This window comes from Sylvia atricapilla, chromosome 5 (assembly GCF_009819655.1).
Source record: "Sylvia atricapilla isolate bSylAtr1 chromosome 5, bSylAtr1.pri, whole genome shotgun sequence".
Taxonomy (NCBI): Eukaryota; Metazoa; Chordata; class Aves; order Passeriformes; family Sylviidae; genus Sylvia; species Sylvia atricapilla.
In genome coordinates, this window is record NC_089144.1 from 50,174,149 (window position 1) to 50,192,698 (window position 18,550).

The 18,550-nt window shown below is 41.8% G+C and overlaps 1 protein-coding gene across 7 annotated transcripts in view; it reads left to right on the forward strand.

The window, feature by feature from the left end:
• Positions 1-18,550, forward strand: part of KIAA0930 (KIAA0930 ortholog) — a 50,425-nt gene that overhangs the window by 14,378 nt on the left and 17,497 nt on the right. For 6 of the 7 annotated variants that reach the window (XR_010743650.1, XR_010743652.1, XR_010743651.1 and 3 more), the window contains exons 2-4: positions 3,582-3,730; positions 13,431-13,538; positions 14,736-14,813. Coding sequence is in view for 4 of the 7 variants with exons in the window: in XM_066319475.1 (XP_066175572.1) it covers positions 3,582-3,730; positions 13,431-13,538; positions 14,736-14,813 (335 nt within the window). In the remaining 3 variants the exon portion in view is untranslated. The remainder of the gene's footprint in view (positions 1-3,581; positions 3,731-13,430; positions 13,539-14,735; positions 14,814-18,550) is intronic. The other variant, XM_066319473.1, reaches the window with a different exon arrangement.

Genomic DNA, 18,550 nt, shown 5'->3' on the forward strand with positions numbered 1-18,550 from the left:
GTATGAAATAATAGATAAGAAGAAAGACATTTATTACATAGCAGTTGACATAAATTTTGCTTCTAATGAGGATAAAATACATGTAAATGAATAATTACAGTAATTGTTGTAGTTAGGATTTGTTCGTGACAAAGGTCTCATAATTATATAATCAACTTTGGATTTATTAAGATTTAAAGTCTGAACTCTTAATTCCATTTTATTCCTTTAGAAGCAGGATTTGCTAAGGGAGGAGCATTTTCAGGAAGCTGACTTGCTACATGCTCTCAACTATAGATGTTTCCAGTTTTCTTCTTGGCAAAGCTGGAAGGCTTCCAGTGAGATGCTGTAAATTACTGTAATGTGGGGATCTAATGGTTGAAGGCATTCCTGAGTGGACATACTGGATCTGACAGTTTCTGGCTTTAAATTGTAATAGATTTTCTCCTTCTCAAGTTTTAAGAAGTTTTGGTTACAAATAAAAATGTTGTTGTCTCCTTTGCAAGTTAGTGCAATTTAATATTAGATTTTAAAGGCTATTTCTTCTTGTGTGCTGTTGCACATTCTCTCTGCTTCTACTGGAATAGAATAAAAGCAGCTGTTTTGCTGTGGTTTGGCTCTTTTTTGCTTCAGGATGAGTTCTTTAGCCACTGCAGTCACAACAGTCACAGCATCCTTAGGCTGGTTTTAATTACAGCAGAATCTGCAAGCATCCCTGAAGCATGGAGGAGAGTTCTGCATCTCATCAGCTGCAGGTGGGGTTGGAATTGACAGTGATCCAATGTGGCTCAAAGGATTTCCAGGGTTTTTCCCCTGCATTGTGCTGCAGTGCTGAGGTAGGTTCAGTGCTGCAGTACTTCTGTCCCCAGGTTTTCTGCTTAGAGTAAGATTGAATCCATGGAATCAGTTTGTCCTGTGTTCCCCAGCAAGTGGAGAGGCACACACAAAGTCCTGGTATCCTACCCAGTTCTGTTGTTCTCCTGCAGGTATAACCACCCAAAAATGTATCTGATATACATATATGCTAAATATATGTGCTATAGTCACCCCTAAAGACTTAGGTGAGCATAGTAATTCCTGTGGTTTGTAGCCTAAAATACACCTGACGGTGTCAGCAGCTCATGGACAGTTTTTCAGAGTTCTGCATGTACTGTAAGAATCTAGAAGTGATTAATAAACCCTTTTTTATAATGCTGGGTTTAAATAACTTGATTTTGCATTATAAATCTAGGAGTGCCTTGCCTAGAGTTATTTTGTTTCCTTGTCTATGGAGCAAACCAAAGCAGTGTATTTCTGAACACTAGAGCACTTTCACAGATGGTTCTTACAGAACTTACATTCTTTTTTAGTTTTTCCTTTGTCTTTCTTAGAGCGTCAGAGGAACTCAGGGCAATACTCTTTCCCTTTTTCTTCCTCCCTCCCCATCTAATTAAGGCTAGGAATTCAGGTACTCTAACCCCATGAGATTTAATAAGTGTCTTTGGGGCTATTAGTTGATCACAATGAATGTGTGCCATTTTCTGCTCTTTGCTAAATATAGAGGCAGGACTGGGTTGTGGTGTCCTCGACTGTCACAGTTATCACAGGAACTTTGTTAACCAAGTTGAGCTCTGTCTTAGCTGCAGGGATTTTTGCCTTCCCTGTTCCAACTGAGGGGACTGCTCCTTAACTTCCATGGCTTGAATGCTAAGGAATCAGCTTTGAATTTCCAGCTGCATAGGTGTCACTGGGTAGTTTAGAGCCATTTGTCCTTGTGTCAGCAAGGTTTATCCTTAAACCTGAATAATTCTTTTTCTCTTCTTGATGTTCCTGTGTGAATATACAGACCAGTGATAATCTTGTCCTTTTTCAAACTGGTTTTGAGAGTCTGAACATGCTGGAATCCTCTCTTGCATGGTATGCGCTCAGGTGTAACTGTTTGTTATACACAGTCCTGTTCATGTGTGCCCTGAGGAAGCATTCCCATGATGAAGATGCCCAAGATTCCATATCTGATCTCTCCAGCACTTGATTCCATTTGTCCACTGAAAAAATGGGTAGTCCTTAACTATTCAAGTATTTAGTGCAGATTTTATTCAGGATTACGCATTATGTTTCATGCTGCCTTAAGTAATTGAAACTACTTCACTGCAGTCATGCAGATAAAGTAATTGCAGTGTGTCCTGGAATTAACCTGCAATGGGAACTACCTACCTTGGCTTTTTGGGCTTTTCTGTTCTCTGTTCTCCCTTAGCCTTTTTTTTTTTTTTTTTTTTTTTTTTTTTCTTTTTTTTTTTTTTAAATCAGCTGTATACATATTTTCAAATACTATCCTGCTCGATGTTGTTAAACATATTCTGTGCATGGTTCATCAGTGGATTTTTATTGTGGTTTCAATATTACTTTTTTATTTAGTTTGGAGACACTTAATATTTTTCTTTCAGTCACACATATGTCTCCTAAAATTTTGCAAGTCCAATCTCCTGCCCACCCAGTAATTAAAGATTGGAAGAAAGATTTGTCTGGAAAATACTGCGCACAGTGAAGTAGGAAAATGTGAAGGATGTCCTGTAAAGGGTAGATGTTCTGGGAGAGGGGTTGGCAGTTGCACATGTGTACATACACCTCCACCTGTCTTGCTGTCGTGTACATAATAACCATCCATTATCTCCACTATCCATTTTAGGTTTTTGTTCTTAGTCAGCAGTATAATTATTTGTAATTTTTTGTTTAGTGTTTCTCTCCTTGCATTTTTAAAACAGCTTGATTGTAACAGCCAGTTATCTCTCAGCAGGGCTTTGGGGAGGGGATGCAATCACTCCGTGTTGTAGTAATCAGCTCCCCCATCATCAGGCACAGTACTCCTTTCTCTTCTTTAGCAATACAAAAGGTGCAGCACCCTTTGCCGTTTTATTACAGCTAAGTGCTTTGAAGAGTTTCACAAAATGAGATGTCACCTCTAGTGTGCCTCCTTTACTTGGGGAGAGGTCCAACTGCAGTGCTACTGCTGTTGTCATTAGTCTCCTTGAATGAGACTTTGTGGCATCTTCCTATTCTCATTTTTGCCCTGTTCCTCACACTTTTTATTGTGTAATTGGGATTCAAAGCTTGTGAACTCATCGTTTCCTTGAGTTGGATTTTGTTCCTTTGTCAGAGAGAGGGTGAATTGCAGTCATCCTTGCACAGGTACATTCTTTTTCCTGTGTATTGGTTTAAGGAAGGCATCAGCTGGTGGTTCCTGAAGGATTGGCTGTAATCCCCAAAAGCCCATAAAAAACCTGTTGGCACCTTGTGGCTTCAGGTCATTAACTGGAGCATGTACTGTCACCACGTGTCTTTGAAAGTGCTCAAGTGTGGCTTTGGTTCTCCCAATGTGTTGGCACAAGCAGAACCAGGGGCTGCTCCCAGGCCCTAACCTGTGCCTGTGGGCTAGAGGGGAAGATTGGCTGCTGGGCTGTGCTTGACAATGGCCCAAGACAGGCTGTGGGCTCAGGCCAAGTGACAGCTGGTCCGTGCGCCACAAAAGAAACTTGGAGCTACAGTTCTGCTGGCGCATTAAGCACAAACAGAAGTGACATCCTCATTCACAGCTCTGATCTCCCCTTTCTTTTATGCCTCTCTAGGGTGTTTCAAAGATGACCGTATCGTGTTCTGGACTTGGATGTTTTCCACGTATTTCATGGAGAAGTGGGCGCCCCGGCAGGATGACATGCTCTTCTATGTCCGTCGCAAACTGTCCTATGTCAGTGGGGAGAGCACAGAGGGCAAAAAGGTGAGTTGTGGTGTATTTTACACTTGGGGAAAGCTTGACGGTAACATGGGATTTGGTGTTGTGGAGCACCTGATACATGTGAAGAATTGCAAACCAAAGATAAGGATTTTCCAGCTCTGCTCACCACAAGGTGTTGCACAAAATGGATCCATAAGGAAGTACTATGGTTAAGGTTATGAATGCCCGGTGACCCTGCCTTGGCAGGGGTGTTGAACTGGATGATCTCCAGAAGTTTCTTCCAGCCCTAATGATTCTGTAACATCAGCAGCAATGTAAATGAGGTGAACTATCATAGACTTGAGAAAATCAGAAAGCTTGCCTGATTTTTGGTTTGCTTTTAAGTGGTGATGCTTTGTAAACTCAAAGCATAAGTCTGTAGGAAGGGAGGAAAAAAATGGAGAACGAAGATGGTCATACTGATATTTCTAGAAGAAAACTGGCTGAGTTTACCAGAGTATTAGGAATGAACACCTGTTGAGTGTACTCAGTAGCAGAATACAAACAGCCTTCTGGAGCTGGGATGCAGCAATGACAAACAGCGGAGAAACTACTGTATTCTCATAGTCTACATTTAAGATAATATGCCCCTCATAAAGAACTATTGTTCCTTGTAAACATAATCAGGTATCCTGGTGCTGCTGCACATTTCCCCATTAGAGATCTGAGAAACTTCTTAGCATTCCATGGCAGCTTCCATCTTAGGTGGGGGAAACAGAAGCAAGATGTAGGATGGTTTTATTGGGAATAAAGGTTGGTGGCTGCAGGAAGATAAATGGAGGAGGAAAAGATGAGGATAAATCTCCCACCATACATAAATAATTTACACTGTTGTTGAATCACAGGTATTTGTGCATGATGTATGTGAAAGCGTTTGTAACCAGCTATATAAGAGTTCTCTGGGTTCAAATGTGGTGGTGTAAAGAACCACAGTTGTCAACTCCCTTGAGGAAAAGATTCTAGAAGGCTTTCCCACACTTTGGATGAAGATACAGAAAATGGACAGAATTATCTTCTCTCTTCTCCCTGGCTCTCCAGCTTCCATCATGACAACCACTAAGGAGAAGATGGGAAAATATGGTTCTTTCTCTGTCAGTGGTTTAGTCTTCAGCTAGTGTATTTGGAGCTTTAAGACTTGTGGGGGTAGCTTCCATCCTGATTGTTGTTTAAGTGACTATAAAGTCATCCCTGTTTCACATCAAATAATATTGTGGCTTTGTTCAATGTGGTAAAAGCATGGATTGTTTAACCTTTTGTCCTTTTCAGCAAGGAAAGTGAATCTCAGAGACAGCATGATTGTTTAAATCCATTCACAGATCCCTGATCAATCTGTTTAACTGATTCATTACCTTAAAGTGTTTGAACCTCTTGTGGATAGGCAACAGTGGCATAAACCCTTGTATTTGCTCTCAGAGCATTATTTAAGCTTCCTAAAAGCACCATAAATAATTTTTATTTGTGAGGAGGTAGCATAAGTGGTAGTTTACTACAAAATCAGCTAATTTTAGAATTAGTCATCGTGTGTGGTAACAGCTGGAATGAGGAGTGGGCCTTAAAGCACATGCAGCATTTTGTAACTCTCCCATGGCTGGCTGTATTTGCATGGCTTCTGAGAACTGAACCTTTCCTGTGACTTTGAAGTGCCTCAATTGCTTTGTGAAACTTCGTAGTTGGTGAATGGTTGGTACTTGTTCAACTGTCCTCCTGTTTGATTTCACTTGACTGCTTTGTAGTTCCAGCTCCTCTTTTATCTGATTTTTGAGCCTGTCCAGTGCAGTGAGACACCAAACAACTACTCCTACACTTTGAATTATGACTGCATGGGGTTTTAATTTACTTTGTAGTTTTGGACATTCTTTCTTGAAAAATGATGCCAAAATGCCAAAATCATACTGTTAAAGGTAAGGGAGATGGAGACTGGTATCTGTAGAAGCTGGATAGAAGTGCAAGACTCCCTGCCACCCATCAAAATCATTTGGATTTCCAGGGATAGACTGTAAAGGCAAATGAAAGGGAGCGTTCAGAGTTGTTTGGGGACATTTAGGACTAGAACTGGAGCTGTGCTGTTGGCTTCTGCTTTATGCCAGACTGAGCCAAATGGTCTGGTGATGATTCCTTCATGGACCACATTGAGCATGGCTTTGTAGTCTGTGTGCACAGTGACGCAAATTTGTTGTAGTTCCTCCACAAGCACTACTATGCATGTGCTCTGTGCTTAGCTGGCTGCTGCAGGTTTTGGCTGAAGAATGCTGGCAGTGGTGACTCGTTGTCCTGGGTCAGCTCAGAACATTAGTTTATGTTCACAAAAATAAGATCTGTGCAGCTTTGAGAACAGCAATCATCATACTGATGACAACAACAGAAGGGGTTGAGTGGGGAGAGGCTGTTTGTCTGAAGGCTGACACAATGGTGGTGTTTGTTTGTGTCATTTCCATGCCCTGGTGTGATGGTATATGTCAGCGGGGAACAAGTGTCAATGGATCCAGTTCCCAGGCTTTGGTGCCTGTCCTGCATGATTAAAAGTAGTTCTTGCTTGTGGCTTTGGGTTTTTCTCTGCTTACTGGAGTTGAAGAGTGTTGACACTAACATTTTATTTTAAATTGAGGTATAACAGCGGATAAGGAGAATAAACCTGATAGGATTGAGATTAGAGGTTCTGCTCAGTTTTAAGACTGAATGAGAAGGGCTTTAGATGCAGCTCAGTCATGACAGCTTGTACCATTTGGTATGCCCAGTAGATGCTAGTGGTAAACTTCTCTACCATCATAAATTTTATTTTAAAAGGCCTTTTAAATAATCTACTTTGCACTCTGCCTGGTCTAAGTGACTTTCCTTTTGCCCTCTTTTCCTTCCCACCAATTTCTAGACTGAGCATAGGTGGGTGAAACAGCTATTAAACTTCTAATACATGAATGCCGGGGCAGAACTGCCATATTGAATTCTGAGCTATATCCCCTGTACAGACTCTTGGATCCTAGAGAAGTATATTTAATTCTGTCTTTCCTTGGCATGTCACAATAACACACTTGCAGTTTTTCTTGCCAAGTTTTGAAGATACATCTTCTCTTGGTGTCTTAAGCAAAACCACAGACTCCCTGTGTCAGGTTGTTTGCAGATCAAGGTACTGAGGAGTGTAGCTTTTCCCAAGGTTAAGGAATTTAGCAGGGTTCTGTAAAGTAAAATCCCTTTGACTTGTCACTCTTTATTAAGTCAAGACTCAAAAACTGCTTTGCTGCTGCCTCTCATGCCAGCTGACGTGACCTACTGGAAAGTATAAGCCCTGATCCGCACTTCCAAAGGGTCTTGGACATTGCAGGTTTGAAAGGTTAATATGGTTGGACTTAGGATTATGATTTTAAAATGCTGTTAGGTCAAGATTGAGTATCTCTGATCTTTCTGTAGAGAGCCGCTTTACTTTCTCCTGGGAATCCAGAAGAGGCAAGTATATAGTGTTACACAGACAGCTGGGAAACAAAGCTTCAGTGATAGACCAGCAGGTTGTATTCTGCCTTTCATCGTGCCCTGTCACCTGAAAAGGTGCCGTATCTGTAGGGCAAAGCAATAAAAAAGATAAATGTAAGATATCCTGGGCATATGTTCTGAGCTTGCCTGGATATTGGAGTACTTCCTATTTTCTTCAGCATCCTATCAGTGTGGAGGAGTAGAATTGCTGCCAAATGCACAGGGTGGTCATTAGGACTGTTAAGTCTTCAAAAAGCTTAAGCTACTGATGTGACTGCAGCTTCAGAGACAGAAGTGAACGGAGCCGTGGTTTGCATGTTCACGTGCATCTGGACCTGTGACTCAACAAATATTGCTTGTGGTGTGAGCAGTCAGTTTCCAAACCTAAATTACTTCAGGCACATGACTGGCACAGAAAATCACAAGATTTTCCTAACTGAATCTGTAATTCACTGTCACCGTCTGGCTGTCTAAAAAGATTCAGCAACCTCAACTCAGCTCTGTTCCAGTGGTGGGTTTTTTTTGCTTTTCAGCACTACAAGCAAACAGGATGTCTCCAGAAGAGCTCTATGCTATACTTCATGGCAATCCCATGCCACCGCCCAAATGCTGAAGAGAAACAAATGGCCAAAAGTTGCATCTTTTTTGCTGGATAAATTTTCTTCTTGTTCATGTGTAGTTTGTGGGAACAAGCAGTGATTGCAACACATCCAAGTTGATAGAGAATTGGCTGTTGTGCCTCAGCTCTTCCATTGTGCTGAACTTGTAGAGGTGTTGCAGTGAGCAGGCACATTGGCTTCTGCAGAGTTCAGCACCGATGCTTTCATTTTGAAACATGAAAAAAGAATCCTGATGTTATCAGATTGATACTCTGATTTTTTTGTAAGGAGCTCAACATCTTCAGTGTAAATACCTTTCTTTTGCAGTTCCCCTTGCCAGGAATCCCTGTGCTTTCTCATGCTACTTTGATTGTCTAAATCTGTGAGCATAAAGGAGTTGCTACCTGAGAGCCTCTATTCATGATGCACTTGTAAAATCATCGAGGTTGGAAGAGACCTTTAAGGTCGTCAAGGCTATTTCCATTTTTCCTGTGTGCTGTAGCAGACTGCTTGGAAAAAAAAGCCAGGGGAAGAAAATGCTGTGATGAGTGTGACAGAAACATCTTTTCCACACAGAATTATTCAGGCTGTCTGTGACCAGTACTATGCTTGTGACACACGTGGCAGGCTAACACCAGTCAGGGTGGTAATGCTCTCATGTTCTGCCCTATTTCCAGAGTAAAGTCCTGTCTGAGACAAAGCAAGTGTACAGCTGAAATACTTCCACAGTGTCACAGTCACAAAATTCCAGACTCAGGAAGAGGTGTGGGCTGCAGGGGCATTTTTTATGAATTGCTTTATATTGCCTCCAGTCTCTGAAGAACTCTTCTTAAGCAGTCACATAGGGTGACAAAGCCAGAATCAGATGTGATTTTAATATGAATGGCACTGAAACGTGGCAGCCAAGAAGATGCTCTGTTCTCTGCTACAGAGAGCAACTTCACTGGGAAGGGAAGAAGCCCAGGTCCTGTTTTCCTGTCCGATGAATTGTGCTGAATAATTCAGTATCAGAAATGCATCGTATCTCTCTGAGTCACTGGGGAGTGGAGGGACAGAAGATCACTGCTAGGCTGCGCTTGCATCCTGGAAAAGCTAAAAGTGTCTGCCTGGAGCTCCCCAAAAGCCCTATGAAGCCACTGGTTCTTCAGAGCACCTAGTGGATTTGATCTGTGGGTTACAGGCTGGTCAACTTTTGCTTATTAGAGATACGGGAAGGTCTGGGTTTAGTGTTGAAATTAATATGCAATTAAATTGGAACTCTGGAATATCATCATCACATTTGCAGTAACATTGGTAATTAGAACTTAAATGTCTAAGGTCTGCACCAGGGTTTTCCCTCACCCTGTCTTCTGGTCTCTAATCCAGTTTATGCATTTTATGCATTGAACAGAAATGGTTTGAAACACTGATTTATTTCCATTCTGTAATGCTCTTTCTCCCATGGCTCTGTCTGCTGCCTCTAATATTTATTCATCATTTTTTCTGTGCTGTGTTGGCACTCAATTTGTCAATACACAGTTGGTTTTTTTCACTTTCATCCACTGGTGTTTATCTCTCATTGGCAGAAAGCGATTATTGGAACCCCTTTTTTAGGGGTTAGAGGAGACACTCATTCCAGTGTTCTTCTCCTAAACTTTTCTCTAAACCGAGACACTACCACAAGGAAAGGTTTCCAAAGTTTGTGATGATTTGGTTGTATAGAGAGGTTGTGGGCACAGAATTCAAGTAATTGACACAGAAGCAAATTTTTCAAAATGGGCAGTTTGTCTGTAGCTGAACTTTGTTTCTTGCACAGTTTGCAGTTGCTTTGTTGCAGTGGGCTTTGTTTCAGCTTTATAGTTGTGGTGGGTGTCGAGTTGCCATAGCTACTGGCCATTATGCTACCTTTATGTGGGCTCCAGAGTCTGTTCCAGGAGGATCAGGTGCAACTTCTGAATAATTGATAGTATCCAGAAAAAGGGAATACAAATTTTGTATTGGAGGACATTCTTTACACTGTCCTCTGCTGTTAGCACCAGTGAAAATTTCAGTAACCATAATCCTGAGAAAGCTTCTCCATATAACATCTGAAAGAATCTTTATTTCTCATTTTAGGACATTGTTGCATTGCTGAATACAGTTGTCCCCTTTTAAATAGTATCTTGGATATAAATATTCTAGTGGAGGCTTGTAACATCAGCTTCCCTGTGTGACAGGACTGGGAGTGAGTGCACCCTTCCCACAGGGCTTCTCTGCATGCTCCAGAAAACAGTAGGCTCCTTTGGTTTCCTTCCCATTTAGCAGGGACAGGGATGTCACTGAGGAGCAGATGCATGAGCAGATGGGTTTTCATGGCCAACTGGCCAGCCCAGCTTGTGTCCTGTTGAGTATCTGTTCTGCAGCACTGCTGGGCAGTGAAGGTGGCTCTGCACGTCTGGTGCTTCCCAGCTTGTTAAAACACAGGAAGAAGTCCTGGGATATTAGACCAACATCCCCTATGCTGTTTGTGGTGGTTTCTTGGTCTGAGAAAATGCCCTTTTCCTGTGCCAAAGGGTCCAGGCAGCTCCTGAGATAGTCTTTTTTTCCTGAATTGCATGTTGCTGATGATGTGTATAGAGAGGGAAGCCCAGAGTGACTGGTGTCTCCATGTCTGGCGGTGGGAGGCCAAAGAAGTTTTCTGCTGCAGGGAAAGTTTGGATGTGTTTTGGTGACTTTTGGCAGGTCATTGTCTATGTAACCAACCTTGCTGAAGCTGAAGGAAGTGCTACAGCTGGAGAGAGGCATTGCAAAGATCGTAGTGTTTGGCACACAGACCTGCTTTGCTGCTGGTTTCAGGCACTCTTACGTGCAGTGTTTCCTTTTTTTAATCAATTACCTGCACCTTTCCTCAAGAGCCAGACGCGCAGGAATCACTGTGCACAAACCCAGCCAAAGCTGGGTAGCTTTTGCTCAGATGGAATCTACCTTCTGCTAATCTCAGAGTAGACATCTGCTGGTAAAAACACCATGAAACATACAACCTAGGAAGAGTGCTCTGCATGAAATCAGGGTAGTTGTTTCTATTAATAACTTTTCATGTTTGCAAGACGGCATATCTGATCTAGAGCCAGGTAAACAAGCACAAAGTGGCCAAGTGAGTCAGCAGCTGACCTGGAAAAGACCCAGTGTCTCCTGGATGCCTGGCTGGGATAGATTTGTTTTCCTGGGAGGACTCAGCTGTCTGAAATCCAGCATGTTCTCCAGTCCATGGAGAGCCGTGATTCATGGAGATCCACTCTGCCCTGATCGCACAGGATGTACACCAAGGAATCCTACCCTGAATTAGTGCACAGGGGAAAAAAATGCCTAAAGAAAGCCTTTTTCCTGTCAATGTCTGTGACAGACTTGCAAGACATTCCATCAAAGAGTTGTTGAGCACTGGCATTGTAATTGCTGGGGAGAAGTTGTTCATGTGTGTGTGAATTCCAGCAACACAAAGAATTAGCTGCTGAGTTCTGCAGAGGGGGGGTTTAAACTTCAGTGTTATGAGGTGATTGACTACTTAATGGCTTAAAATAAAAGCTCCGTGGATACAGAGGCAGGAGACACTGCAACTGTGTCTGCTGTGCACTTTTTTTTTGCTTTCCCTGGTGTTACCTAGAGCTGGAGTTTTACCCTGGCATTACTCAGTCCTGGCTTCGCCCCGTTTTCTCACTGCTTCTTTCCTTCAGGAAAGAAGGATGGCTGTTACTTCACAGGATATTTCTGGAATCTTTTCATGTCATGTTTCTGTGCTTTTAGGCACAGAAGTGCAAATATTACCTTTGTTTGGAGATAATTTAAATTAGATTGTTTCCTTCATCTGCTCTCATCTTTAGTTTTTTGTAGTAGCTGTCATTATTTTTGTGTAATTATATTGCCAATAAAAAATCATGGATGGGAACCTTGGAAGAAATAAAAACAAACCAAAAGAAGAATGATGTCTATAGACCTTTTAAAAATATTTCTAAGTTTAAAAATTAACAGTGAAGAACAGCGTGTTCAGCTTTCATGGTATCTGATGATAGTCGCAATCCTGAAATTTTGCTGTTTCTCTGATCTTCACTCTATTTTGGTATTCTAGCTTTATGTTTTTCTAGTTTGCACTGGAAGTGTCAAACTACATTCACCTCAGTGTACTACCTCATCATTTTATATTTGTCTCAGCTGCTTCAGTTTCTTAGATAGATAGAGTTGTTTCTATGTTCTGAGATGATTTGTGGTTTTTCATTTGCTTGTTTTTTAGTGCAGCTGAAAATCTTGCACGTAGTTGTGTCTTATCAGTGGTTCCAGTGTGAAACCTTTAGAAGACTTTGCAGGATGTTGATGCTGGCAGGTGCCCACTGACGTGGCTCCATCACTGGGCAGGGCAGAGAAAATACAATGAAAGGCTCATGGGTCAGGATAAGGGCAGGGAGAGATTCCTCACTGGTTACTGTCACAGGCAAAACAGACTTAACTTAGGGAATTTAATTTAATTTATTGCCAATGAAAAATAAAACTCAATCTTAAAAACACCTTCTCCCCACTCCTCCCTTCCTCCTGGCCTTCTTTTCTGGTTTTCTCTACCTCTTCACCCCTCTGGCAACACAGGATCATGGAGAGTGGAGATTATGGTAAGTTCCTCACACATTGCCTCCACTTTTTTGTCGTTAATGTGAAGGTTCATCACAGTCTTTCTCTGATCTTGAGTGGAGTCTCTCCCATGGGAGAGTCCTTCAGAAACTTCTCCAGTGTGGATCCCTTCCACAGGGTCAGTCTTCCAGACATAGGCTGTTCCACGAGGTCACAAGTCCTGCCAGCAAACCTACTCCAGCCTGGGCTCTTCTCTCTCAGATGATACTGCCAGGAACCTGCTCCATTGTGGATTATTCTCCACAGGGTCATATCCTCTCTCAGGCATCTACCTGCTCCTTCTTAAACCTCTTATTCCACTATTATGGACAGCCTTAGCCATCCTGGAGCTGCTTGGCATTGGCTCTGCTGCACATAAGGGAAGCTTCTGGCAGCTGCTCACAGGAGTCACTCCTGTTACACCATTGCTAACAAAATCTGGCCATGCAAGCCCAGTGCAAAGGAGTTTCCAAAATATCTTCTGTGGAGCACACAGGACCATCCCCAAGAGACACATGATGTGACTCTTGGGTATGGTCCTGTACAGGGCCAAGAGTTGGACTGGATTATCTTTGTGGCTCTCTTCCAAGTCGGCATATTCTGTGATGTAATTATTGGACTTTGTCTTATAGATACTCCAATGCCAACAGAAAATAAGCAATAGCTATGGGCTGGACCATGCTGAGCATTAGTGTAGTGACGTGCTTGATTCTGGGGAGCTGTGTTAAGAGAAATATGTATGTGTGTGCATTCCTGATTTTATTAATTTTGCTTTTGCTGAAACATACCTGTTACGGGAAATAAATGAAGCTCCTGTCCAAAACTAAGATTTTCCTGCCTTTCTTCTCTGTTTGCCTATATATCCCATGTTTCCCCAGTTTGTTTCCACACAAAGCCTTGCATCGTCAGCAAAATCTGACCCTGAGAGAAAACTAGGAAGCTACATGATGTGCATCTTCTGCTACCACTTTTATGTTTGGAAATAGGTACCTCTAAGTAATAGTTTTCAAAGTGATGTGGTATTTTCTTAGCAGGTGGAAGTTGAAGTTTACCGTAGAGATTCTAAGAAGCTTCCTGGCCTGGGAGACCCTGACATTGACTGGGAAGAGAGTGTCTACTTGAACCTCATCCTGCAGAAGGTAACAGTGATGCTTATCTAATTTTCACTATATATGCAGTTTTGCCTTTTAGAATCTAAATTAACATAGACTGAGATGCTTATTATTTTTAAATAGAGTCCTAATAGCTTTCTACCAAAATCTTTAACTGTATGCAGTGAAGCTAGGCTGAGTTTTATGCTCTGTAACAAAGTTTTGCAAAAAGAGGGCTTCATCCAGTTTAACGATTTTTGAGAATGAATGAAACTAGAAAAGCAGCATTTCCATTAGAGTTCACAGTACTGGTTGCAGCTAAGAGAGAAGAGTGTAAATGCAGTGTCATAAATTGTGCTGAGGGGTTACTGCTCTTGACAACAGAACTTTAATAAAACATTTGGTGGTAGGAACATGAAGCCAGAGCTAATTACTTCTTTAATCGACTCATAGGTTGCTTGGCTATTGTTTGTGTTACATTGGTGCTTAGGAAAGCTGAATATTACTGTAATCATTTGAGATCCCTTAAAAGTTTTGCTCATTATGATCTCAGAGTGGAAAACTGTTGGCTCAGGCACACATCCTGGAAAATAAATTGTTTTCATTCTCTCTCCTTCCTCCCAGAAGTCTCTTTGCAGAACTTCTCTGCAGAGAGCAAGTTTTGCCTTTATTTGATGCTCAATAAAACCAGGATACATTTGCCACAGTCAGAATTCAGAAATGTTATTACAGCTGGATATTGCTGTCCAAAACTGTTGCACTTGCTCCTTGTAAGTTTTTTCAGGCTGTTTGGAAGGCTGTGCTAGTGTTTTCTGACCTCTCTAACATGTCACTGGTTTTTTCCTGTTCTAAGGGAGGAAATCTTCCATTTTTGTCCTAAAGTGTGCTCAGGGGTGTGTGGGGTTGGGTGTTGGGTTTGTGTGTGGTGCTTGTTCCCCCAGCTGAAATTAAGCTTGTGTTAAACAATATTGGCAGGACTTTCCTTCCCCATCAGTTGTCACCTGAATAAGTTGTCACCTCAGCTGTACAAGAGATTTCAATGTCACTGAGTTAATGAACAAACATAAGCTTAAAAATTGTAGGTGATTCAGAATAGTAAGGAGAGTAAAGAAAATGGCAACACCAAAATATCTTACTTTTCAGATAGACAGCTAAAAAAATGAGACAGAATGTGTTCTGCTTCATGCACATGAATGTTTTGTTTTCCCAACTCTAAGTTTTGATTTCTCTGGTGCCCTGTTCCAGCTGGATTATGTGGTGACCTGTGCTGTGTGCACACGCTCTGATGGAGGAGATATTCATATTCACAAAAAGAAATCTCAGGTAAGCTTCCCCTTTTATTGCTTTGGATCAGAGGTTGGTATCCAGTATTATCTAATCCTAAAAAATGCTCCAAAACTGAGACAGTGGTTCGCAGGCTGCGGTCTGACAGATTCATCCTCGTGAAGCATCTGAAGTCTTTGTATAGTGACATTTCTTGCCAGTTATCTAGATGTGAGATCTAAATGTCCTTTATAGCTCTTCTCAAAGAATTGTGAAGACCTCTGCATGCTTACGGTGTATATCTTTGGCTGCTGGATTTAGGGGAGGAAGGAATATGATGCCTTACTGTTCTCCTGTCTGAGACTAAACCTGAAAATGTATGAGATCTGAATTATGAGAAGCCTTCAGGCTAAGTTTCTGATGTAGAGTTGCTAAATGGCAGACAATTTACTGATTACCAATTTATATTTTTATAAATATATATTTAAAAAAATATATTTTATAAATATATATTTACAAAATTCTTAGTCTCTTAAACTGCTCTTTCCTTTCTTGTCCACCCCATAGGCTTTTATCTTTTGTTTGCAGTTAATCCAGGGTTTAGCATAGTGGAAGAGACTGAATAATAAGCATACTGGGGATAGGAACAAGAAACCTGAGGTTTCCCCACTCAGTTTCAATTTGCAATGTAGATCTTGCAACAACTTCTGCTAGTTAGCAGAAATTCTTCTTTTAAAAGGCTCCTGTTGCATTTAAATGGCTGTTTCTCCCAGGCCTTTCTATTCCCTTAGTTCATGAAGCTGCTTGCGTGGCTTTATGTAAATAAACCAATGCTCTTTAGTCTTTAATTATGTTTTACCACTTTAAAAGAACTTTTGCTTTGCCTACAAACAGAGCTAGCAATGCTGATTATTGTCTCTGTGATTTACATTGATTAAGCACAAAATTTTTTCTTTAGGTGTTGTTGAAATGCCACATTGCACTGCTGATTTAAGCCTATTATTTCTCATTGCTTTTTTCTCTTTTGGCTAGTCCGAATTTCATTCCAAGCTAACTTCTGCAAATGTTTTTGAGAAAAATCTGTAAGTATTATTTGCAGATTTGAAAACTAGGAAGGAGAAGAGGGATATGCCCTTATTGCATGTGAACAGTATTTAGAATGAAGAGGAAGTTTTTTGTTCCTCCTTTCCAGGGGCTCTTACTGTGGGACTGCTGACGAAATTGTTGTCTTCCATTTTCCACATTAAACTTACCAGTACATACAATAACACTTCAGCACCATTGTGTTGATCTAGAGAGCAAAGGTAATTCCATATGCTGTGAGAGTATGTTTGCAGTGGAGCATTTAATTGTTGCATCCACTATTGAGGCTGTTGGTTTTAAATGAAGAAAATCCAGCTGGTTTGGATCTGCATTTCTGCTCTGATGGTTCTTGCTTTAGAAAATGTCTTCTCCTGCCCATGTGCCGCCAGATGTTGATGGCCTAAGATTTGCTGTCCTATTCTAGACCTATGACAAATCTACTCTGCTCACACAAGTGAGTGCCTAAGGCATGAAGCCAGTATGAAAAACGCTGACTTTATTTTGCAAACTGCTGGCTTGACAATAAGATCTCCACAAACTGTATTTTACTCAGGTGTGCCCGACCGGAGATGAATTTGGGGGAGTGTTTTGTTGTTCATTGGCTGGTGTGAGAGTGAGGATGCCTGGAAGAGGTCTTTGTTTCAGGCATTGGTGCAAGTAGCATTTTTGAGGAGTCTGATTGCTTTCTAATGATGTCTCTGGTCTTGAAGCAAGCTTTCTTTTTAATTCTCTTCAATATGCATAAAGACTGCATAAGTACAAATAAGGAAAAGCAACCCTCTCATGAATTTCTGATATCCTATCCTTAATTAAGTTTTGTGTTGAATGGTTTGTAGCAAGAATGTCATGAGCTTGACAGCCTGGCTGGATTCATAGCTTTCAGCATGTTCACAGTCGGCTGAGATTTAACAGGTTTCTTTAAAGCAAGGCTTTGTTTATAAACAAATGTGGAAGCAAAGAAAGCTGCTTGGTATGAATTCCTTCTCCTTCCTTACCTACTCATTCATCTAAAGCCTTTTAGCTATTTTAACAAAGTCCCTAAAGGAGTTCAGGAACTGCTTGGGAGGAGAAATGTGCAAGAGGAAGCATAGTGATAGGGAAAGAAATAGAAGCACAAGATGTGGATGAGAAATCAAGTGCTTGTCCTCTTGAGAGCCATTGTCTTGGTTTTGTCACCGGAACTGCAGAAAAATCAAAAATTCTTCAAAAAACCTTTTTAGTGTTAGAGAATCAAACACTTTATTCTGGCCAGGATATTGTTCTAGCCAGGATGTGCAACAGAGGTCATTTCACCCACACATTGCCTGAGTTGTGCAGAGAAAATCATTCCATCACACAATTTTTACTAGATTTTTTCACATACTTATACAGTCAAAACCAATAGAAATTAATAGGTTCAATGTTCATTGGTCACACATTACACAGTTCTTAGTGTTTGGTTTCCTGTTGGTTATCAATCTCTTCACCTTAGGTGTTAATTAGGGTCTCATTCTTCATTCTCTTATCTCTCTTTTCCCAGACCAGGTTTCTCCCACCAGGGGTGATGTTTGGAGTTGTTGTTAATGGTTGTTATCCTTTTTGTATCTTCTGTGCTACTCCCAGTCTGTTGAGTGATGAAACAGGCTCCTGAAAAGAAACTTCAATTCCCTTCCTCCCTGAGCAAAGGCGAACAAAACCCCTGACTAAAGTTATAAAAAAAAAATTTAAATTTGGTATAATTTTCAACAGTTTGAGACAGTCTAAAGAGGTGGGCACTCTGAAATGAGCAACCTCCCCCTTGGTTCCAACCAACCCCTTTTCCCCAGTAAGGAATGAAATATGGGTAGATTTAAGTGGAAAAAAGGACATTTTATTATCAAACAGACACCAACAGTGAGGGGGAAGAGGTAAATAACTGCTGGATACCAAACTGTTATAACTCAAAACCCAGCGGGAACAAAGAGAGACCCAGAATGGCAGAAACGCCTGTTCCCGAAATGGCGCCTGCAGGAGGCAGCCAAGGTGGCGCCGCACTGTTCCCATCCAAGGTGGCGCCTCCCAGGTGTCCCTGTGTCCCCAGGAACGAAGTGACCAGATGGTGGCAACCCCTCCCAGGAAGGCAGGAGCCCACAGAGCCGTTCTAGAGGTAGATGGAAGCTCGCCGGCCTGGTGGGGTCTGTGCTGCTGCAGCCGCTCCCTCCTGCCCTTGGTGGGCTCTGCCCTGCTGCCGGGGCTGTGGGGAAAGGACCGGCCTGCGGGCACTGCCACAGCCTGGCCTGGCCCCGGGAGCTCGCTGGATTTTTTTTCTTGCTGTAGGCAGAGCTTGCAAAGTTCACTTTGAAACAGTTTCTACTTACAAAATGCGGTTTCTGCAAGTAGCTGCAGATGCAAACCCAAAGCTGCTGCCAAAGAGAGGCTCTCCGTAGTCTTCTCTCCTGGAGGGGCTTGGACTGGAGTGAGGGCTGCTGTGAGTGAGCACCTGTGGAATTTGCCCCCAGGCAGCCCAAAATTGCTAACTGCAGTCTCCCCTAGACAAGGAGGAGGGGGGCAGAAATATATATATGTATATAAAAAGAGAGAACGAAAACCAGGAAGGAAAGTCTTTGCCTGAACAAAGACCAAGTAGCCACCAGAGTGAATACTACACAGCCAAGAGCCCAGAAACTGCCTCCGCACTGATTTCAAAAATCAGTTTAAAAAAATGCGATAGCATCCCCCCCACACACAAGGTCTGT